Source organism: Scomber scombrus, chromosome 10 (genome assembly GCF_963691925.1).
Source record: "Scomber scombrus chromosome 10, fScoSco1.1, whole genome shotgun sequence".
NCBI classification, from domain to species: domain Eukaryota; kingdom Metazoa; phylum Chordata; class Actinopteri; order Scombriformes; family Scombridae; genus Scomber; species Scomber scombrus.
Window position 1 is genome coordinate 12636005 of NC_084979.1, and position 24913 is coordinate 12660917.

Consider the following 24913-nt stretch of genomic DNA (forward strand, 5'->3'; position numbering starts at 1 on the left):
ATATTACGAAACAAGACCATTGCGAAGGTACTATATCTCCGAGCATTTTTATCAGACCTAAGAATTAAAGTTTTGTAATCACACAGAATTGTAAAATGTTAATCTTGCATCTTAGCATAATGCTCTTTTACAAATACAGCTAGGGATATTATCATTTGACTAAAATTATAATAAAAATGAGGAACCAAAAAAAACCCTCAAAAGATATATACATGCTGTGTAGACATGTATTCAGTACATTCATTAGACAGTTTAAATTGATACAGAAAATGATTCCATATTTGAACCTCTAATTTGTCTGATTCATCTTCAAAAGCAAGCCATACGTAACAATCAGTGCACCGCTAATGCACACAATTAAGTATAAATTACGAAATGATTAACTCACATGCACAGCAAGCAGTCAGATTGATGAATTTTGCATGATGCATAAAGAAAATGCAGACATCCCTTGGATGTGGTGGCTTTGAAGGCATTTATAGGGTAACCACGTTAGACCCTTTAGAGGGATAATCACTGTGTGTATCCAAAGTACTTTTCAAATCCACAGAAATTATGAATTCTGGTCAATACCACAGGACATGCTAAATTACAAGGAAACATGTATAGATGTATGCATAAGCCAACTGGACTGTAATGATATACATAAGACGTCCATCAAAAGGTATCTACATTTTAATAAGCTCTGCAGCAGTTGAATGAAAATTAAAGGTAAAACACAGGGGTTAATGCTATTGCTGCCAAAGTAAAGAATACATTGTGCTAAAATATTGTCAACATCAATGCAAACTGCTCATTCAGTTACTAGGTTAACACTTGTGCTCAGTGTACTATGCAACTTTCAACTTCTGAGCAAAGGGGAACATCCTCCCTCCTTTAAATTTCAAATTCAGTTTTAAAGGATCGGATGCCAAACAATGAACTCTGTGTTCGGGGGGCTATTCAGAACTGGTATGTAAGCTTCCATTTGTCACCACTGACAGAGCATCAACTGCGACTGACATGTTTGAAAAGCCTAAATTGCCTTATCCACTAAGAAGGTATTTGTTGACACAACACTGCAAACCTGGAGTGGATGTCGTTGATTGACACATGACCGCTGCAGGAGAGAAACTACAAAGCTGGACATTTATCCCAATTAGCACACAACCATGTAAGCATGCAAAGTGACATAATTAGGGCAGACTGGGAAATGTGGCTAACGACGATGGACCCCGTATCTGTGATGTGTGCTATAAGTAGACAATAAGCTGTTAAAGCTCCCACTCGACCCCTCATTACAGTCACTCAATCCCAACATCAAAGGAAAGACAACCTATAGGATGACGGTGTCTGTGTGTGAGGGTTTATGAGAGCATGTGTGTGCGTATATGGTTTTATGAGCATATGTGTGCGTGTTTATGTGCATGTACATATGTTCCTGTTGGTCTATCTTTGCAAGAACCAATTTAAGTTTTACACCCTGAGACTAAGCACATCTTGGAAAGTGAAGACATTCTGGCTGGTCTTCACTTTTTAAAGGGACTGTTTGAGGGTAAGACTTGGTTTTAGGGTGAATGTTGCAATTAGGTTAAAGGGTCAGTTCACAGAAATTAGAAGATTGCTCCAAGTACTGTAACAGTAGAAAAGAGGATTATCCAGAGTGACCAGGAAATTGTTTGGTTCTTTCAAACATCATTTTTGATGTTTAGTGCACCACATATGTATTTCTTCTCTATTGTATTTGGTTGGTAACAGAAATTTTACATGTAGTAATCTAAAAATATCACCACATAAAATCACATCACACAAGAGAAAGAAGGAAAATGTGTTTTTTTGGAATTTAGGTGAAATTACCCTATGTCAGGGTTGGAGTTATGTAGTAATGATGGGGAAGTTTACTGTCAGGAGCTAGCAAGCTCATTATGTCTGCATGAGTGCTCACAAATATAGAAGTGTAAACATATGTGTGTGTTTGGACAGTATGTGAATAAAACAGGACGCCTTTTTGTGCTTATGACTTATGAATAACATTGTGTCAGAGAAGGTGCCACTTCCTATTACAGTACGAGAGTTTCTCTCTGTGTGTGTGTGTGTGTGTGTGTGTGTGTGTGTGTGTGTCCTGGTGCCTTCAGCCTCCTGGCCTTGTCTCACGACTCTCTGACAGTATTTGGCGAGGCGCTAATTGACGAGAAGGCTCCACCTCGTCGTGTTTTGTCAGAACATGAAGGCCTCGCTGCTGGATCAACAAATCCTGGATCTCCAAATTCTGCCATATGTCCAGCCATGTGTTCCCATGTACCAGCTGGGAGCACTCAGCACCGCGCCTGTCTAACTCACTGACTGTGTGACACTACTCCAGACTGGGACCAGTGCTGAAATGAGCCTGGGATGGTGATATGTTGCTACTAGTTTAGTTGTGAGCTGTCTATCTCAGTGGGTCAACATGGCACTAACACTGTCAGGGTTGATGGCTTAATCCCTCTGATGTTAAAGATATGTGCTTCGGATAAAATCATCTATCAAATGGAACATGTTTTGTGGAGGTTAAAGAGATACTTTGGCTTATGAGGAATTAAATGCCCCCCCCCTGCTTAGTAGGAGTGGGACAAAGTCATAGATGCCTTTTTAGGGTGATGCTGTGATCAGGGATTCAAGACTATCCATTGCGACCCCTGATTTAATGATATTTGAATCTGATACATTTTTGGCTGTTTCTTAGATTTTTGGAGAAATCTTCCATGAGACCTTAGAAAAAACATCACTTTTTCGTCACATGTTTTATCAACACAATTCCAGGTTGTAGGCTATTCAATAAGTCCAATTTTACATGTTTACCATACAATAGCTGAATCCACCTTGTTGGGTCGCAAAACTGTAAAGAAGCTGTGAAGCAAGACCTACAAGTAGTTTAAAAAGTGTTTCTGTCAGTACTGCCATCATCAACAACCAATGCAGGGCTCTGCAGTAACATAAACAGCCTCAGAGGATTGTCAATTAGATCAGAAAACACCTTTTGAATGATGTGAATTTATTTGCCTTACAGTTGTGTATTCTGGTATCTAAACTTAAAGACTTCTGACTGACAAATTTCTAGTGACTGCTGGCCGATTATGACCGTAGTTATGGAATTATTTCTCCTGAAGCTCGTCATAGATGTAGGAGATGTAATAAATTGGATTATGTCAAACATCCAGTCCAATTCACATGCACTCACAGCCATTGCAGCAAAAACACTGGTTACAAATGATAATTTAGTTGTGACTTTGTTAATATTTGTCTTGTCATTAACCTTAACAACAGGCTGATGAGACCTAGATTGAGAGGACTTTGAATCAAGCTACATTTTCAGATTTTCACTGATTTCATAGATAATTTAGACATCATGCCTGCGAGAGTTAATAATAACAGAGTATTAAAATGCCCACACACCACTGTGACTTGTGTTTTCCACTCGATCTAGCTTGTAAATTGTTCCAATAACTCTCTCCATTTATAACTTACTCTGTCTGCAGTTAATGAGCACTTTTTCCTATTCCATTTAGCAAAACACATAATGCTATAAACTCTTCTTGTTAAATGATGACACCTACAATCCTGAAACTAATAATAAAACAGATCATCATACATTTATTTATATAAGTTTGTGGGGTATGAATATATGTGGGATGTCTTACCTGGTTTGGTGACCGAAACTCTTGGTTATTGTCATTCATGTACATGTTGTCACCATCAAACTGTGGAAAGAAGGAGAAAGGAGAAATAAACACGATATGCAAGAGGAGATTTAAAAAAAAAAAACAACCAGAAATTAGGGACCAAGGAGGAGGTGCGAAGAGGAAAAGCATTTTACGGGTGGCCTGAAGTGTGAGACTAATGACTTTGTCACTTTGGTTAAACCTTGTGGTGGCATGGCAGCGTGGGTAATTACTGTTCGTCAGCGGGCCGGTAATTAGGCTACATGAGCACAGTGACGAGAGATGGGCTTTTCCCTGTGGGCTCTGCTGTGTGTGTGAGAGAGAATGAGTGTGAATGAATCTATGAATGCATACAGTAGTAAAGGGTGTGTGTGTGTGTGTGTGTGTGTGTGTGTGTGTGTGTTAGCTGAACTGTGAAGGCATGCTGTGTCTTCAGCATTGAGATAATCAGCTACTGAAAGATCACTTGCTGCAGGTGCCAAAACACTGTTTGACACAGGGTTAGGACTCGCGTAACAGCAAATGACCCCTGACCCCCAAGGGTGCTGGGAAACAACACCAGTTGAGCACAACACGCAACATGCTAGCTCTGATGTCTAGCATGCTGGGGAGCTAAATCCCTAAAGAATTCCCTGCAAAGATCAGCTGTGAGTGGGTTACCGACAAAGAGAAAAGAAACACACATTCTGTTTTAGCTGCAGAGAAAATGAGATTCTGCCCTACAAATGGCTCAGTAACTGAACGTGTGCAGTGTCAAGGTGACTGAGAAGCTGCTACCATGTTAAGAAGTGACATATTGTGAAATGCCCTTGGCTTTCACAGGCATCAAGCTTCGTCATACCATGCTTGCAGCAAATGGAACAAACCTTAACTGGACTGGATAATAACGCTTATGAACACACACACAAAAAAGCATCCCGACGTGTCAAAAAAAGCCTCCTTTTTGGTTCTTGACTGAGGTCACTCTTTGTAATATCAATGCGCAAAAGACTCGGGAACAGACAGCAGAGACAACATGATCAAACTAGACAGCATTCCATGTCAAATTCCTTAGATGTGAAGATACGGGGGGCCTGTTTCATTTGGGGTAGTCTGCGGTAGTCTATGGAAACAGCGACTGAAAGGCTTGAAAGATAAACACATGCTGGATATGAGTGAACACAAATGGATCATAAGATATACCTGCTTAAAACAATGCCCAACTAGGTGGACTAATGGACGGAAATGGGCAGAATTCCTGGGGGTGAAATCTAATATCTAGACCAGTAGACAGGAAAGTCGAAGTAGCTAAATGAGCATGTGGATGGTGAGAAAGAGAAATTACTGTACATTATTGCACCGGGCCAGGGGAATGAACGCCTGCCTCAGGGCAATGGTTGGTTAACGATGCATATCATGGAAGCCCTTGTGAGGATTCACTTGGTTATTCTAATGATTACATTTACATTCAACCACATACACAAACACAAAACTGAGACAAGTGCCGTGTATACGCTGCATTTAAGCCTCTTTCACTCACATGATTAATCCATACACACTGCACTAGCAGCAAAAAGCTGCACTTTTATTTCGAGTGAATGTTGACTAATTGCTCAATGCTACGTACATAGTGGAGATAAAGGCGCTGCTTTGCTTAATGAAGCATGGTGGCGTCTATCACCTGACTAGTGACACAGAAGTGATTGTAGGTCACTGAGAGGGTCAAAGTGATGTTGACTGTGGTGACATTTCTGCAATAAAGTCTTCGCACCTCACATGAAAGCCTCTTGTCCTCGCCTAACTGAGCAATTTTGTTCCATTGAAATCCACTTTGATATCACAGGTGACGTAAAGCCATTTTGAAAGGTTCTTTGGGATAAGATTCTCTTGAGTGAAAAGAGAACACAGTCGATGAATAACGCCATTTTTAACCACAAAACACTGCCAGATCTTGTATTTCAGTTCATTTTAGACACACAATTCTTCGAGTGCAATGCCTTATTGGCTTTCTTTCAGTTGTAAAGAAAGAAATTAAGTCAGACAATTCTCATTTCAACAAATAACATCTGCAATATAATATTCACCAAAAAGGCCAAAGACAGCCTAGAAAGGTCAGCCATTTTGTGCTTCAACATGGCTGCCCCTATATTGCAATGTAAAGCTGTTTCCCCCTGCTCTTCTCTCGATAGCTCTCCTTTGCACTGCCACGCTCTCCCACTTAAAATGCCAATTTATCCTCGGCTCAATGCTATCAGCTCTGCCATTACTCCACATTTACTGCAGAAATCATCTTCTCTTTCGCTGTTGTTCCCCCTCTTTTCATTTTCTCCCTCTTCTTCTTTTCTCTCACGCTCTCTTTCTCTTTCTTCTCCCTTTTACATTCACTCTTCCTCCCTTCTTTTCTCATCTATTTTCTCTCCTCGCTTCTTTCTCCCTCTTCTGTTCACTTTGCCTTATGCTCTCATCATCCCCATTTCTCTCCATGTTACAACCTCTCTCTACTTCTCTATCTCTCTCCGTACCCTCTTTCCCCCTCTTCCATGTCTTTCTTCAGTGGGCCTTGGCATCGCTTTCTCATCGGCAGTCTAATTGGGCATTCTGCCTGAGACAAGGGCCTCATTAAGCAGTAATTACACACATGTTGTTTTCGGCAAACATCTCTATTTGGATTGCTTTGCATGGTAATTGTTCAGCAGGGACCACTGCTCGCGATGTTTCCCTCCGTGACACACGTGGTGCTGGGAAAGAGGAATAAAAACGTGGAGAAGAAGGATAGAGAGGCAGGGAAGGGTAGAGAGAGAAGGGGGGATGTGAGAATAGAGAAAAAATAATAGGCTGTGGAAGAGAGACAAACTGAGAAATAAAGAATGCATACATGAGAAACGAGGAGAGAGAAAAGAGACAAACTAGAAGGATGAAGGCAATGCTGAGGCAGTAAATGGAGAAATATAATGAATAAATGACAAAGAAAGAGGGAGACAGATTCAGTGTGAGAAGAAAATGAGGTGGAAAGGTAGAGAGAGAATGAAAAAGACACAGAGAATGAGTAAATGAGGAAGAAAAGTGAGAAAGTAAAGACAGTGAAAGAGAGAGACAGAGAGAGTGAGTCCCAAAACTAGGTCATGCTTCGCAATCATCGACAAAGCTGAGTGTTTCAAAAATAATGAAGCCACAAGGTGGAAGTAATGCTAACTAGCATATCCAGGAAAAAACATGTAATATTTACACAGTGCTAATGGTGCGACACAATGTTGAGATCTTTTCATCTTGGAGTGCACCAGTGAGACGGTGGATGGCAGGATAGGAGGCAAAATTACAGACTCCACTGAAGATTCTTTTTGATTGATGGACAATTCATATAAGCTCCTCATAAAGCCTTCTAGGTAACATCTGTTTGTGAAGGGGGTGGGGCAAAGATGAACTGCATATGTACGCATATGTAATGCCATAACTGTCTGGTCATTAGAGAGAAAAATGACCAAACAATGTAAAAAAAGAAGAGCGAGACATAATTTTGAACACTATAAAACAATTAATCTAGGAAGAAAAAAACTTCAAAAACTGTAGTAAACACAATTCTAGAATACTTTGCCGTACGTCGATTAAATGCTACTTTAATCTTCTTTTCCTCTACATTTCAAACAAGAATGTTGGACGTTTTACACCACTACTTTTAACAGCTATAGTTATTTTGCTACTGATTAAGATTTTACATGCAAAGTACTGTATATCATCATAAAATGTGATGCATTGTAAAAGATGGAATAACTCAATAGCACAAAGTAGTATAAAATCCACACCGACCAGCTGCAACATTAAAATCCTGCTTATAAATAAATGCATCATAATCCAGTTATAATATTCAGAAAGGGTGTAACAGTACTTCTTTTACTTTTCATTATATATTTCACCACTGGACTTATACCATATCATGTACTATAGGGCAGTACATATAGCTGGGAGTAACAAGGGTAGAATTTTAGTTTTTACTACATTAAAGTAGATCATTGTAAAAGTGTAAAAAAAATATACAGTCTATCACTGCCTAACTAACCAACCACAACAAACTTTTAGAACTTTTCAATTTATAAAAGGGAATCCATAAGCAGAATGTGTTATACTTGTGACTTTAAAAGCCTTTGCCAGTACACCAAGTCTCTAAAAATAATTCTCTCACCGAGCGGAATTAATAAGCCCAGAACAGTACACAGCCATTCTGTGAAGAAAGGGGTGTGGTGGTGGTGGTGGGGGTGCGGGGAGGTGGTGGTGGGGGGACTCATGTAATATGTATGCCTGTTTGAGCACCCTTCTTCCTCATCTTCCCCCTCTTCTCTTTATTTCTCCCATTTTTTTCTTTTCTTTTCTTTTCTTTTTTTTATCTCTCTCTCTCCTCCTTCCTCTGTTCAATTAAGCTGTAGGAGAGACCTAACAAACCCCAACCTGAGACAATGTGCCACTGAATTTTTATGTTGCCCAACTTGTCACTGCTGGTTCAAAGCCAGAGGAGAGGATGAGACACACAGACAGACACACGCAAACACATGTACGCGCACTTTAAAACAGGGCAAGAGTAGAAAAACAAAGAGGTTGAGAGGCAAAAAGAGATAGAAAGAAAGAGAAAGACAAAGAAAAAAATGAAAGAGTGAAAAGAGGCAGTGGTAGATAGATTTTCAGAGTTGCACGTTAGGAGGAGACAGAAAGAGAGAGACTATAGTAACAATTCTGGTGTTGCACCACGCCCCAAGCAAACAATGAACATGGGCAAACAATGAACATGGCACACACACAGACAAACGTGCACACACACACACACACACAAAGCCCATAAAAAGCGCAGCCTGTGGCCATGGCGACACATGCTCTGTTGTCGTTAGATAAGGGAAACAGGGCCTCTTCCTGGGTGTGAGAGTTTGATCCAACACACAACACACACACACACACACACAAATGCAATACATATGCACATGCTTGCACACACAACTGCAGCAGCACTGGGGTCACATCCACCAACGCCCAGCATCCTATGTATCCTCACCTTTATCAGCTGCATGGTTCATTTTCATATGCAAAACTCTGGCTATGTTTATCTGGACACAATGTGCTCCGGTCAGCAGACCATACAGTATATACAACCTGAATGGATGTCAACAAGACACACAGAGTAGCTCCCCGTAACTCGCAGTGGGATTTTGATGGAATTTACTGGCCTTGTGCCACTAGAAAATATTTAGTTTGTTGAATGTTGCATTCCCTCAAAGGATTGTTTCAAAAGTGTTAAAAGACAAACTTTGTTACCTCTCTGATCGCTGATGCCCTTAAAGAAATACTTTGTTTTATTGCCAGTTATCGTGCGATCCATCAGCTCGGATCTAACGAGCATCAGCTCTGTTTGCTGTGATTAGGTCTAAAGCATTCCACAGTGAAACAATACACAAACACACAGCGAACCTTCCCATCAGAAACGGCTACAAAAAACCTTTTACACAAAAGACATAATACAGGTTCCAACCGCTTCCGACTCCACCTATACCTTGTGATGTGTAAAAATAAAAAAGGCAGGCTGCAGCTCTCATTCATCCACTTTCTGTTGCAGTGGAGCAACCACAAAACAGAACGAACAGTCAACAGCAGAGATGGGAGGGGAGATTGAGGAGAATTGCAGTGTGTTTTGTGTGTGTGTGTGTGTGTGTGTGTGTGTGTGTTTGGGGGGGGGGGGGAAGCCAGGTGGGTTGGTGCTATATAAGGTTTTGTTTCCACTATGAACTCTGGTTCACTGTGAGTTAATGAGTTCACAAAAGGATAAAGATCTAGACACTGATGGTGACACATGATAGCTCAAACCGTTTTAGGAGAAATCACAGGTCCATAACTTTAAGAATGTTCTGTTTTCTGTTTTGTTTAATTTGATTTATCTATCATTTTAAACTCAAAATTATTTTCATAAAGCAATTATTTAATTTCTGTGAATGATATGATTCATGTTCATGTACAGTTGAAGCTTACAATAAATAACCTCATATTTGTGTTTTCAAATGGCAGTGACAACAAACGGTTTGAAAATTAGAAACGTTATTACATACAAATCAGACAACATTGTGTCAGATAACAGCACACAGCTGGCTCATGTTTACCAAACGACATAGTCTGTGATTGTTTCATACCAAAATATACCAGACGGAAAATATCCATAGTAACACTGTGTCACTGTTTTTGCGTAGGCAAAGTATTTCACTTTTAACTTCTATCCATCTATTATAAATTGAGATTGAGTTGAATCTTACTGAGACATATGTCTTGGTTATTGCAGGCCCTTTCGACTTAATTCAAGTTCAATAGTCAGATGTACTTTTGTCTTAAAACCTGGGTCCAGCTTGAGGTCAAAGTTTCTTTGCCCGTTGGCCTTTTTGGATGAAACATGGCTGCACTGTCTCTCAAAGAGGTAAAGGTATGTCAACACACGGCTTGATTGTGTATCTTCATTATAAAAAGTCTGTGCAGTAACTAGAGAAGAGTGCAAAAGAGGTCACAACCATGGATCGCGACACGTGCAAACGCATGTGCAAAGGTATAACAGAAAAAAAAATATGTCAGACCAAAGTGCCACCCACACAGCCTCCCTCATCCTGCCACGGTGGCCTTCAACGGCCTGCCTGCTAACCAGTGCTGGGAAACACCTTCTAAGCATCCAGAAACAGTAGCATCACATGCAATTAGCAGCTATAGCCCCAGCAGATGTAGTAATGCTATACTTAACAACATGGGCGCTACTAGGAGGAAAGTAGTTATCCCACCAATCTACCCGACACTTACACTGTCTGGGGTGAGAACGTGAGTGTGTATTTGTACTTGATGTGTACAACGTGTGTGTCTGTACAGTACGTGCATGTGAGTGCATCTATGTCAGTGAGGTTTCTCTGGCAGCAAGAGAGGATGCAGAGCACAAGCCACTTTTAACTGACTGGGGTAAACAGTGATGAGAGAAGATAAAGGGCAGAGTGAATGTCACATTACCCCAGCCCTTTGCCTCTGCTCACCGCAGCATCAGATAACTGCAGCAGGAAAAAAAGTCTGGTTTCCTCTAGCATATAATTGGTTATCTTATTGCAATCTACTGCTCTCTTGCCTCTGCACAGAATAAAGTATGAAAACGCAAAGGGAGAAGACAAACAAGAAGAAAAAAGGCTGAAGTTTTACTGTTCTGGCAGTGACAAAAATAAATTATCACGAGCATAAGAAACAATCTATTTCCATGGGTGTCCTCTTTCCATCATGGAACAACACAGAACATACATGCAGTTGAATAAATAGGGAGTGATATGTTGTAATTGTTGTCATGACTGTTAACTCATAGTCTGGTTGTGATGTTTTCACTTTCAAACAGCAAGTAATTATAGCACCAGTAATTTGTGCACAGGTACACAAAACACTTTACAGTTTACTCAACGGGGAAGTATGCTCTATTATTACCAACAATACCAGACAGATTAATATAATATGCAATGCACAGGAAACAATATTGCAACATCTAATTCAGATCTCAGGCTGTCTGAATCCATGTGTCATATGTTGGGCATTAAAATAAATTATACATTTTTAATCATCGATTAAAACTGTTGTTAAAGGTTAACTCTAAAGATGTCAAAGGTGCTTTCAAATTCAGACTTAATTTGTTTTTTATGGATGCCCACACAGTGTGACCTGACTGTAACAGCTACAGAGGCGTATTTCGCACCTTTGTGTTTTTTCACACATTGCTGCTGCAATTAAGAAGCATAACTCCCAACATCATCTGTAAATTCTGGTAAGTGCCCCTTTTTTTAAAGCAAAAACATGCAATATTTATCTATATATATATATATATATATATATATATATATATATATATATATATATATATATATGGAGATATATATTGCACTGAGTGGTGCAACTTTTTTTTCTTTTTCCCATATGTGTGTATACAACATGTACCATCTGTGTGTGTTCTTGTAGAGAAATATATGAGTTTAGCTAAATGTCTAGCTATGATCAGCATTTTCATTACAACTTCAGATATTCCCTGATTCCATAATATCCATGGGCCCAGGTCAGTACCTTGAGGTACGTCTTTCCAAATCAACTGACTAGCACAAACAGAAGAAGTTTCAGAAATTGGGGGCTAAGCTACTGTATCTCACCACAGCAGTGGGCAGTCTTTTCCTAGCTGGATTGATGCCTGGGTGGGGGGCAGTGTGGAGCCTAACCCCTCGTTCACCCACACTGTACCGGGCCTGTGGTTAGAGAGACAGACAGCGGGGAGAGAAAGAGAAGAGACAGAGAAGACAAAAGTGGGGAAGGAAACGAGATGGCGGGGCTTTAGTTTGTGAGGTACAAGCAGGGCATTTGTAAAGGAACATGTCAAGGGTCCCCTCCACCTCCCTCGTGAACCTTTCCCTCCTCTCTTGCTCCAGTTGCTCTGCTCTTCCCCTCATTCCAAACACGCGCGTGCAGGGGGAGGAGTAATGACATGGGACTTACACAGTGACTCTACGCAGCGGCGTGCTAGGGGAAGAATGGAGGTTAATGAGCTGACATCCCCTCCACCCTGAACACGCCTCCTCCCCATGCCCAGCTCCCTACTCTTTTACACACGCTGACAAGCATATACACAAACCCCCTACAAGACAGTGGGGCTGAGTGCTGGCACCGAGCCAAGGATCTAGAGACTAAAGGAGTATCATGGAGCAATGAGTGGGTTTACACTGTCTTCACACACAGTACATACAGCTCACAACAAATCCTTCAGTTGTGAACAACTGTGAGAGTAATCTAATACATGTCCTGTAAACATCAGCTCATGTTCTCAAAAGCATAAAACATGGTAATATTCAATGAAACAAAACTACAGGTCTGTGGCCACATTAGTATGAGGATGAAATGATCATTACACACATGAGGTCAATGTGTTTTTATCACCTACTGTAAATTAAAAAGGTTAATTCTCTGAACAGCAGCAACGTTATATAGGCTGAGGCTGACTGAAATTCGCTCAATAACTTTGAGGTATCTTGTCATCAACTGAAGTGTTTTTTTAAATTTTTTAATCTGCTGGTGGCACTATGACAAGTCTGTGAATCACCAAGTATTTAGGATTCATCCTCTGGGAACCATGAATGTCTGTGCAAATGTCAATCCATCTAATATTTCAGTTTTGACCAAAATGCTGGAACAACAGATGGACTGATCTACTCACATTGCCACCCCTAGAGTCACGCTGCTAGCATGGCTAAAAACGCTGTCCAACCACAAGTAACAGCATCTTACCAAACACCACACAATTATACAAAACTGACTTGCTAAGGACAAATACCTCTTGCATCAAGACCACAAACCACTAGCTAAACACATCATGCTGTTATAGCAAATACAGTGTTGTGAATAACTGATCAAACCGTCAGATGCTCTTCCATTTCTTGTCCATCACGCGGTGTTGTGTGGGAGTATACAATGTTAAAAAAAAACCTCAGTGGCATTTAGGTTGCATCACCGGAAAACCAACATGTAAAGGTGACAATTTTTTAACAGATAACATCTTAGCTGAGGTATACACAGCCATAAATAAAAGTCACAGAGAGGTAAAAACCTGTTGGGTTCAAGGACAAGTTTTATAAAACTTTTCAGCAAATACAAACTTAGCTGAATGCAAGTTCATGTAGCCAAAATACATTTGCAAAACCCTGTCTGGGGTTACACAGGTCTGCTGGTGTGTAATCTGTGTATAACATAAGCCCTTGCTATACAGTGCCATACTGGTTTGCTGTTTGCCTGGTTGACAGCTCCATTACATCCTCCCACACCCCTTCTTGAGAGAGCAAATGTATCAATCCAAAACACTGGCATGGGAATATTGTCTACGAAAGACTGGACATCTATTACAAGCTTTTAAAACTACAGTTATATCAACAGTTATAGGAGTTAAATAAAATGCCAATGGAATATATCCTGCTTTTTTAGCTGATGAGTCTTAATTAACTCAAATAAAATGAGTATAAAATGTAAAAAGCATGAGGGTAAAATAATACCCTTCATGAAATAAAAGAACATTACGAAAAGCAGAAATAGAATTGATAATGGGGCAATGAAAAGCTTTTCCAAAGCTTGAAAACAATGGAAGACGGATGGTTAGTCATTAATGCCCATTGTGAATCTTTCGAGTGAGTAATTTGTGGGAAGGCTTGTGCATTTTTAATATTCTTAAACTGAAGAACCCTAAGAACACAAACTGCATGAAATAATAACAGGCATTTCACCTTAGCACTATTCAAGCCTCTCAATTATTTACCACTAATGAATTGCCTTGGGCAGTATTCTTCCTAAGTACAATATCAACCATCCCAGAGAGGCTGAATCAGCACGCTCAAATACTTAAATACATTTACTCAATTATGCTCACTGTCCCTAATATGAAGGAGACAAGGATGCACAAGCTTTCTACTCGTTCTCTGCTCCATATGCACAGATTCAGCCTTGATATTTCAAGAAAAATACTAACATGCACAACAACTCTCATAATGATTAATTGATAAAAAAATTTTATTGAAAAAGCAATAACAACGCTCTTGGCTTTTCCTCTGTTTTTACATCTGTGTGGGAGGATACAATAAAATGATGTTTACTGTTTTGTGGTGTCTAGTCTCAGTAACATAACTACTGCAGGTCAGTTGCCAGGCATCCACTAGACTGTGCACCTTGCAGCTGAACATGCCACCTAGAATATCTTGTCCTTGCCACATCACTGATGAGCCTTCAGGGGCCCCAGGGAGCCTGACACCAGCAACACCAGCTCCCAATACAGGAAACCAACAAGTAGGAAAAGGATGGTCATGAGCAGAAGAGTTTGGTATGACCAAGTCAAGCAACACACTATCAGTGTGGCATAATTGTGCAAGTAATAAAATAATCATCTTCTAGTTCTTTACTCCAAACACAAACAGAGTGAGTATGATGCCAAAGATATTTCAAAACAAATAGCCGGGTCACACCTAGCATTAGAATGCATCTCCACATGCATCTCGAGTGACCACTTGTGATCAGATCTCACTTCCTCACTCTATATGCAAATAATCACGTACATATCAGAAAATATCAGATGTTTTGTTGTCCAGCAGGAGGACCACATCCAGGTACCCTCCATCCAAAGCTGTGTTTAATTTTTTTGATAACACCATAAACAAGTATACAATGTCATGTGTGCCTGCTCAAGAAAATCAATTGCCAATCCTATTGATTTGCTCTAGCCTCAAGTCTGGTCAACTATAACAAATATAGAGTTTAGGGATGTCAACCATGTTAACCATTAATCAGTTAACTGCAGAGAATATTTTTGTATATAGGTTAATTTGCATGCTAGAGTTGGGTACTGAACTCATTACGATGTTATTAACATTATATCAACCTGTGCCAAATGTTGGTACATTGCTGGACTGAGAATGAGCGCAGAAAGCGAATGAGCGAATCAAGATACATATATCGATCGAAGTGGTGCCTCCGGTTTACCAAACTACCGGTTTGGTAAAGGATGAGGGATTGAAAGAGCTAGTTCGGTACCCAAGTACGTTATACCATTTAGTACAACTGAAGATAAACACATTGAAAACACTTTGAGGTGAAATACAATGAGCTAAAAGTCAAACTACCACCTCTGAATGTGTTCTGAGTGATGACATCTCAATGTGTCCTCACTGCATCTTGGGTGTGTTCACACCTGTACTTAGAGCTGTCCACTTGGATAACCTACGACACATGTTAATGCATGGTGTAAGTCTCTGCTTAGTGCAGGGAACTGCAGAATAACCTTTAGTGTATGAACTCATAACGTGAATATAAATAGATTCTGCCATCTGTTACCTTCATCTATAAGGGACAACTTCATACTGGGAGAAGAAGTATCTGTCTTTTGTGTGCTTTAGTGCACTAATTGTGTTTTCAGCACTGCTGATTATGTTCTTATTTATTCCTTCTAAAAGCACAGAAAAAACACAACCAGCCACTCTCTTGTTAAAAAAACAAAAAAACAGACAAAAAAACAACAATGTAAATGACATGGACATTTCTTTTAATTTCATTACATTTCATATATCATTGAGATAGCATATTGCACATATAAAACACATATTTCAGGGTTTTTTGGCAAGAACTGGTAAGTTGATATGAGATTTTTCTCTTACTTCATTGTTTTGCATATTGTACCCTATAGATAATGCACAAATCTGTGCCTCTATTTTGAATTTTACATGCATACAGTATGCCTGTGTGTTTCAGCATATGTGCAAGTGTTTAAAAATGTGCATATTTTTCATTTGCAGTCCACTTAAAGTGACACACTGAGCACTGAAGTCTATTCATACCATCAACATTGTTACCACTATTCAATCAGAAAGATTTCACAACCATGATTTTTCCAGTGCATAACAGAGCAGTTCAAGTATGACTAGCTTAAGACAGTGCCATGCTATCCGGATGTAATCATCAGTCTTTGGATGTAACTACACCAGAGTGGTGAAATTAAAGTGTAAAGGATCCCATTCCTAGACAGCTGGTAGTTGTAAATTCCTATCAGGGAATAAAAAACAGAGAGGGAGGGAGAGAGTTTGAAAGAAAACATATACTATTTTCATTTCAACTGCTTTAAGGATTAAGGCTCGGGGCTCTAGAAAAAACTGCATTAAAATAATCCACCATTTGCATGTTTTATCTCACAAAGGAGGCTCACATAGACTCATACACACCAACCCCCACTCTCCCTCCCTCCTCCCTTCTTCTCCTCCTTCCCCTCCCCCATTCTGGGTGAGCGCACACTCACACACACACATACACACACACACACACACACACACACACACACATGCTCATACGCACACCACACATATACACACTGTCATCATTAAACACACACACAGACACACACACATCGAGATCAACCTGCTGCCATCTGCTCAACGCGCTCTGTACAATCCTCGCAGAATACATTATTCACTACAATACATCACATTACATTCCCTCAATGTCATAGCCTTGTCCTGGAGAGGAGTGAGAGAGAATGGAGGAGAGCAGAGAGCAAAACAGCTATTGTACTCTGAAGAGAGAAAGATAGATGAGAGAGATAGATAGATGAGAGAGATAGATAGATAGATAGATAGATAGATAGATAGATAGATAGAGAGAGAGAGAGAGAGAGAGAGAGAGAGAGAGAGAGAGAGAGAGAGAGAGAGAGAGAGAGAGAGGAGAGGGGGGGGGTTGGCCTGTTACATGGTACAGTGGTAGAGAAAATTAAAGACAGTTTGCTTTGGCTTTTAGGTGAAACAAGGTTGTCAGCAAAACTTGTACCAGTTACAGCTACCAGGGTAGATTAAAAATCCCGAAAGGGAGGTCAGTGTATGAAAGTGAAGAGAGAAAGTGGTAGAGAGACACCTGGCACTACTGGCAGGAGAATAGAAAACTACAGTATAGTCCTTTTCACACATGCACTGCAACCCTGAATTTATCTAGACATTACCCAGAAGGAGCTTTAGGCTATGTGAGAACGCAAATGTCCATTCGTAAATGTCTGGCACTCAACCTCAAGTCAATTGGCCTTAATGTACTAAATACATTTTTTAAATGGTTCAAAATGTTGTATACGGATTTGTGTTTATCATCCAGTTCCCCTAAGCTTTATAGAGCTCTTTTAGCTCATTGTTTTGGTTTTCCAGTCTGCAACTTCACTGTTTTGGTTCACCACTCTAGTCAATGGCATTCCTGACCACAGCTGTTTTCACCAAAAAAAACTACCTGCCCACCACCAAATAACAGTCAGTCAAACTCAGCGACTTGCCTGCGAACACAGTGGAGCATTTAGCAGCTAAAGAGCCAGATCTTTCCCTCGGGAACTGACGGAAAGCAACACAGAGCTAAAAGGAGATTGACAGAAGACAGAAACACAACTTCAAATAAATGCTAATGTATCTCCTTGTCTGCTGGATGTTTGCTAACAAGTTCACTAATGCTGTGTTTACAGAATCTTGCTTTGCCCCCAAGTGGCCAAAAAATGTGTTAATGCACGTAACTCGAACAAGAATATAGTTTTGCATTTTTGGGGAATATTTTCAGCTGTGGATTAGTACACATTTGGTGCTGCGGTGAGTAATTACAGCACCAGGATGTTGTGACTGCGTTTTTCATATGTTTTTGATCATCAGCGAAGGTCTATAGCATCGAGGAAGAAATAATATCAAGCTCTGGCTACAGAGGTGATGCTTGTAAATAAGATCAATTCATTGTTGGTTTTGCTCTTTTCATGGGATTTGTTCACAAAAAAATTGCGTTAGAGGTTGTGTACAGTATAAGCTTTGGCAACATGATTTTGATCAAAGTATTATGTTAGTAAAGCTTCACAGAATTGAATTAAAGTGAGAGTGACGCATTGAAAAACAAATAGATTGCTGCTTGATGTGTTTACATGTTTAACTCTGTCCGTTTGTTGTGTGCATGGCGTGAACGTGTGTGTCACCATTGTGCTGTGGCAGAGCAGAGGGAGTGAACAGCTGGCAGGCCCACACTTGACTACGTATTGACCTGCTTTGCATTCACCTGTTATTCAGCCGAACCTAATGTTTCCACTTGGCTCTGCTGCAGCTGAGCTGCAATTAACCTCGCTGCGAGTGCAAGGGAAGCAAGTCTTAAGCAATTTGTCAAAGTAATTTGTTGAACTAAATGTCATTCTATCTAATCCTGTAAAAATGAATAGTTTTGCCTTAATTTTCAGGAAGATGGAGAATATTTTGCCCAGAGAAAGACTTCTAAACCATGTCAAATTTACACTACCTGTAAATACAGGTCTATATTTACAGCGTTGACTCACTATTTTTCCCACTCGGAAAGACAGGGTGCAGGTGATCTCCTGACAGCTGATAGTCATTTGCCTGTCTAAACACATTTAAATAGGAGACAGAGTCGCTGCCTCTCTTATATCGGCTCCACTCCTCCTCAGCGCCACCTCTCGTTTTTTCCCACCCTCAACCCCCCCCCCCCCTCTTTTCCCAGATGCTCTCTCGGCTCTTGTGTGTTTGGGCTGCGACTGTGAGGGGTCACCGCCTGCCTTGTTCTCACACGTGGAGCACTGAGTGTGTCTGTGTGTTTTTATGTGTGTGTATGAAAGAGAGAGCGAGAGACAGCACACCCTCGACTACGGATGATTATATGAATGAGTGTGTATGTGCACGTGCAAGGATGTCAAAAATAAGTGTGTGAGTGTGTGGATTTATCCAAATGTCTGTGCAGTTGAGCCTGAGTGCCTTTCCCACCGTGTGTATTTCAAAGTGTTTGAGTGTGTACCTTTGTCTGTGTGTGTATGTGTGTGTGCCTTGCTAGCTCAGTGCCAGGTCTCTCTAATGAGTCTGTCAGGCGCTGTTAGCGACGGCGTGCTCCCCTGGCTCAGCGCACTCCTACAGACACACTGTGATTAGCCGGGCCAACGGCACGCCACCGGGCCAGATTAAACACTCACCACGCCGCCAGGGAACACACACACAAACACACACGCGCGCGCGCACACACACACACACACACACACACACACACACACACACACACACACACACACACACACGCACACACACACACACACACACACACACAGAGTCATGTTTCCAACACTTCAGAGGACATTACCTTGACTTACATTAATTTTCTGGTGACTTATCCTAACCTTAACCATAGCCTCTACTGGCCTAACCCTAAAATGTACCTAACCATGACATAACCCTGATTTAACCTTAACTTTAAACCAAATCTTTACCCTTAAATGAATGATTTACATTAAGGGGACTTGCTTTTTTCCCCTTAAGGGAGGCAAGTCCCCACAACATGACTGTGTAAACAAGTTTACATCCCCACAACATGATGAACACCTGATCCACACATACACACACACACACACACACACACACACACACACACACACACACACACACACACACACACACACACACACACACACACACAGTCAGCACAGCACAAATTAGAGTAAGCATTCCACTCATTCGCACAAGCACCACATACACAGATGTACTTAGACACACACAGCTTCATCATCATCGTGCCTATTAGCCTGCTCTGATACAGTAACACACACTCGCCCTCCAGAGCCAGGTGTTGACGCTGCTGGAATTGAAAATTAATGTGAAATACAAACACAATACAAGCAACCTACGGCACTGGCAAGAAATGCTAATATTTTATTAATCTGTCCTCCTTTATTTAATTCCTGTCTGTCGCTAATCTTGAACATCACTCAGAATTAAGGCCAGCCTTTCTGGATCCAACAGCTTTCAACGTCTTCATTAAAGCGACATGATTCACTAATTACAGGTAATTACCCTTTAATGAGCAGCCCAGATGAATGAGCAGATATGTAGAAGATGGGCAGGGGCCTGAGGACACGTCATTTTTCATTCCTCAAGGGCTAAGAGCCAGACTTTGACTGGTTTTCCAGCTTGACCGTTAGTTGAGACACAATGTTCTGGTTAGAAATTGATTCACTGGCACCAAAACATCTTTCAGACATAAACTTGGTGTATGATACAAGATACTGAATGTGGGTTATTTGACTATTTGACAAGACATATTGAAACATTTCCTCTAGTTTTGTATACAATACACTACAACCAACCACTGAAATAAAGAAAGTCCAGCATATCAGTTTTTGGTTGCAAAATCTGAGAGATGTGTGATTGTTTCATACTATTTATAATATTCATAAAGTTAAAAAATATTAAGTAATTTGATTTGAGAAACGTCAGAAAATCAAACTACATTTATGTTAAGCCACTTTTATGTGTGCTAAACAGGTTGTGTTTTTTCATTTCACTGACTTAATTACTTAAAATTCATCATTGTAAAGTTGCTTTTAAGAATTCAACATATCTGACATTGCAGTATGGTGAGATAATGAAAATTAAATGTGGTAAATTGCATTTTACAGTCATATTAAAGCATCTTTGGGTTTAAGAAGTATCACAAGTCATGTCCAGTACCTACAGCAGGTCTGTGTCTGCTAAAGTGGTTAACACAAGATGTACCATTATGTTAACCAGTGTAGAGCAATGTGTTGTAAGGTGGTAATGGTTTAGATTGATGAGCTTTTCTGAAAGTGTAGGAGGTGCAGACTATAAACTAAAAAGAGCAAGAGGGGCGTTCATTGTTCCTTTGTTGTTTAACTTCCTTCTCTCCCTCTCAGAAAATGAACAAGTGAAAATGAGATTGATCTTTCATTAAAGACTGAAGTTTCTTATCTCAGGTTTGCAGAAAAAAGTCCCTTAAAGAAGACACTCTGCACCAGTTTTCCCCTCTTTCTGATTCTCCTCCACCCCCGCTCTTGCTATCTCGTGCCAAGTGGCCTATTTTTACCTCTCCGTGTGGCATCTCAGGGTTTTCCTTGTCACCACCTTGTTTCCTGCCATAATGGTATAGGTACAGTTGAACAGTGCAGTTACTGAAAAGGCTCTCACGTTGCCTGTCTAACTGTCTCTCTCAGATGTGGTCACAGATCTTTGTCTTCATATTCAAGGTAGTGGAGCCTTGACATCTTTTTTTTCCTTTTACACCTTTCACTTCAAGATTTGAGACATGATTTCCTTCGTATTGTTTGTTAGATATATTAGATAATGTGGAATTACTGGGAAAAAGCACTGAAGACATTTCTTGGTTCATGTTCTTCTGTTTGTTTGCCTTTAATCCAAGGCTGCTAGGATTAGGAATGGATATTTACCAAAATAACTCTTTGTTTACAATACACTAATCCAATCACTGCGCCAAAGTTCATTCAGTTTGTGCCCTGACAGTGACCCCCCCACCCCGTCCTCCAACCCTTCCTCTAAAGCACATTTATCATGATGCCATATGCACCGACATAACACTGCCTCTTTTCTCAGGCTGAAATGTGCAGAATGTGATATACTGTACTGTGTGGCACAATGAAGTAATTGTGTTTTCTCCCTTGAGGGAAAATATGAGTTGGAAGAGGAGAAATATCAGCACAGGATGTATGCTTTCCAGCCTAATAAGACGATCCAATTGTGAGTGAGGGTAGCTCGTGAAAATATAAATGAGCAACTTGATTTCTAGGATGTAACTGTGTTTTCTGACCTCTATTACAACAGACTTTAGTGGCTTTCTTAGCATTTTCGTGTCAAGCAGTATTATATTTTTTGCAGCACTTTCCTATAATACACTTTAATAACCTTTTTTACCAGTATATTAGTCCTATATATTTTTAACTGACCAAGATCAGTTCCAGATGCGTTTGAGCGGGTAAAATTCTTTTATGTAAGACAAATATACGTTTAGACTTAAAACGATAAACAATGGACTGCATGAAGTTAACTGTCCTCTTTCTACGGCAGCTCTCCTCCAGCGTGACGCACAGTGCCTCTTTTGTTCTGCCGCTCATTGCTTATGTTACTGTAGAGCACTAATGCACACAGATCAATAGCATTCTTTCCATTTCAACACATTGAGCTGATGTACAGACGCAGTGTTGGAATTGATCCTGTCCTGTCAACACAAAGTTTTAGGTCTGTTTGTCTTTTCCCCACTGCAAAATAAATGGTCTTTAAATAAAAAGGCCTTTTTTCACAGCATGTTCAGAATCTCTGGTTTGTGATCAAACCACTTTGTAGCTTGACGTTGACATCTCCATATTACACATTGAATAACTGTAGTCAATTGCTGACGATGACGTAAGGCAAGGTGGGTGGGAAACAGTACAACAGAGGCATAGACACATCACATCAAGATCAAAACTGAACATCTGGCCCATTCACATGAATCAATTTTTAAATTTTTTTTTTTTTAAAGTTCTGTCAGTACCAAATGCCTCTTCTCTCACATTGTAGACATTTTATGACTGGAAAAAAACATGCTGCCTCAAATAAAACTCTTCTGAAACAGCTATAAAGTCATAACGGCCATAAAACATGTTAATAAACCAATAAAATGATCAGTCTGAAATGTAAAGAAAAAAACAAAACAAAAACAAATAATGCATGTCGCCTGTTGGTCCTGAACAAACAAACCCAGTAGAATCAATTTCCTCCCCCACAGGATGTCCACCACATGTACGCAGGTTTTTTAACAACCACGGCTGAAAGGTGCAAAAACACCAAGCATGTTTCAAGTAAGCAAAACTATTAATCTGCACTTCTCACAAGTTCAAGGTGCACACAGTTATATACTGTGTAACCTTTACTGGCATGATTGCAGGAAACAGGAACTGGTTGGCCTTACTTAAACAGGTCATCGAGTACAATATGCTGTATGACTTTCTTTAAAAAAAGATATGACTGATTTAAGGGACATTTTGATTTGAAACCTACAGTAACACAACATGAACAATGTTTTTGTAAAATTTTGCAGAAATCCAAACACAGCCTTTCTCTCTTATACACTGTTAAATTTCTGTTGAGGCAGAAACACCTTCCTGGAGTTAAACTGAAAATGTGAAAGCATGTCATGCATATTGACACCTTGCTGCAGGCTATACAGCATTTCATAACATCTTAGACAATTAAATCTGTCTGCCAAAACCTCTGATCTTTTTAAAAAACCTCAGTTTGAGTTGTGTAAAATAACACTGGCAAGAATCTGAATATGTTTTTTAAGCTGTAAATCAGTTTTTGGTCTATTAAAATGATACACTGTAGGAGGAACCTCTTTACATTTTGCCCACACAATACAGTAGGTGCTACTAAGACCAAGATAAAATGTTTTCAGTGATAACAATAAAACAGCTCTTCTTGGTTCGATGAACCAAACCATCAGCTTCTGAAAAGCAGAGATGGAGAGAGAAACAGAGAGTGAAAGAGAGAGAGCGCTAATCTCATTACCTTCTCTTCCTGGCATGAGAGAATATTCATTTCTCTGTGGCAACGGCAGGAGGGTGATGACGGAAAAAAAATTCAATCGCACATCCCACCATTTCATTTTCCATGTAATTAAGTCAGTTAAATGTTATAAAAACATGTAAACTCCATCAATGACTTTGAGACATTTGCATTTTTAATCAGGCCAGATTAATTCTAATAAGAAAGCTGGGCTAAGGCGATGACAGAGCAGGCCTATTGTGTGTGTCTGTCACACTCATTTAATTCTGTCATTATGTCCCATATCCTATTATGATAATTGGCTTTTTATTCTCAATCAACAGCCAGCAAAGGCTATTAAGTAATAATCTCTGACTGGTGCACTTTTCACCTTAAACATGTTAGAAGTTTGCCACCTGGAAAATAACAATCTGCTTATAAAAGAAGTGAAAAAGCAAAAACAGTGCAATGTCCCAGCTTGTTTAACCTCGCTTCTTGCTTCAAATGAAAAATGACTGTCAAGAAGCTACATGTTGACACTTGGCGTAGGGTGTAAAGCAAACACATTAGATAGAGGAAATGGGTATCACCATCTTCCCCCTGCAAGGTAACTAAGCAGAGAAGGCAAATGTGTCTGATGTGTTCAGCCATTTCCTCCTCTCTCTCTCTCTCTCTCTCTCTCTCTGGGGAGTCACTCGAAAAACCAAATCTCTGAAGAAACTTGCCCTGCTGTTTAATTGAAAGACACTGCTGTAAACAAATAGGGGAAGTGCTAATAGATTACAGCTAGGGATTTACACAGCAAGTCAAAAATATGATGATAACAAAAGTGAGGATAGGATTCATAATAACGTCTGCATAGGCAGCAGCTTTACAATCGTCCCACTGAGTTAAACTGCAATGTGTGGATGCAAACAAACAACTTTTTAAGAAGTTATCGAACTATCAGAACTGAATAGCAAAATACAATTTTACAATCAATAATCACAATTGCATTTGTAGCTGTTGAAAAAGAGCAGGTTGGTTTTTTTTCTTGTATTGTTACCTGTAGCAGCACAACTTGTTTGAGCCTGGACTGTGAGCTAAACCAATTAGCTAACCTTGATAATTTCATATAGCAAGACTGCATTTTTTCTTATTTATTCATTAAAATGAATGAATTTCATTCAGTACTTAACCAGGTGTAAATAGTTCCTTACCCCAGTGAAGTTTAAATTATCATCTCTGCCTCTGTGAAAGGTTTGTAAAAATGAAACCCTATGTTGCACCCCCATTCCCGGACTGCATCTCAATTGTCATGATATAATTAATACTATTGTCATATTGGGTGACACCTTGCCAAAGAATGTAAAAACATTTTCTACATGCTAATGCTGCCTT

The 24913-nt window shown here is 40.0% G+C and overlaps 1 protein-coding gene across 1 annotated transcript in view; it reads right to left on the reverse strand.

The window, feature by feature from the left end:
- The window catches only part of LOC133987599 (thymocyte selection-associated high mobility group box protein TOX-like), a 79553-nt gene that overhangs the window by 39514 nt on the left and 15126 nt on the right, over window positions 1-24913 (reverse strand). Inside the window, exon 2 of the mRNA XM_062427018.1 lies at window positions 3657-3716. Coding sequence (XP_062283002.1) covers window positions 3657-3716 — 60 coding nt within the window. The remainder of the gene's footprint in view (window positions 1-3656; window positions 3717-24913) is intronic.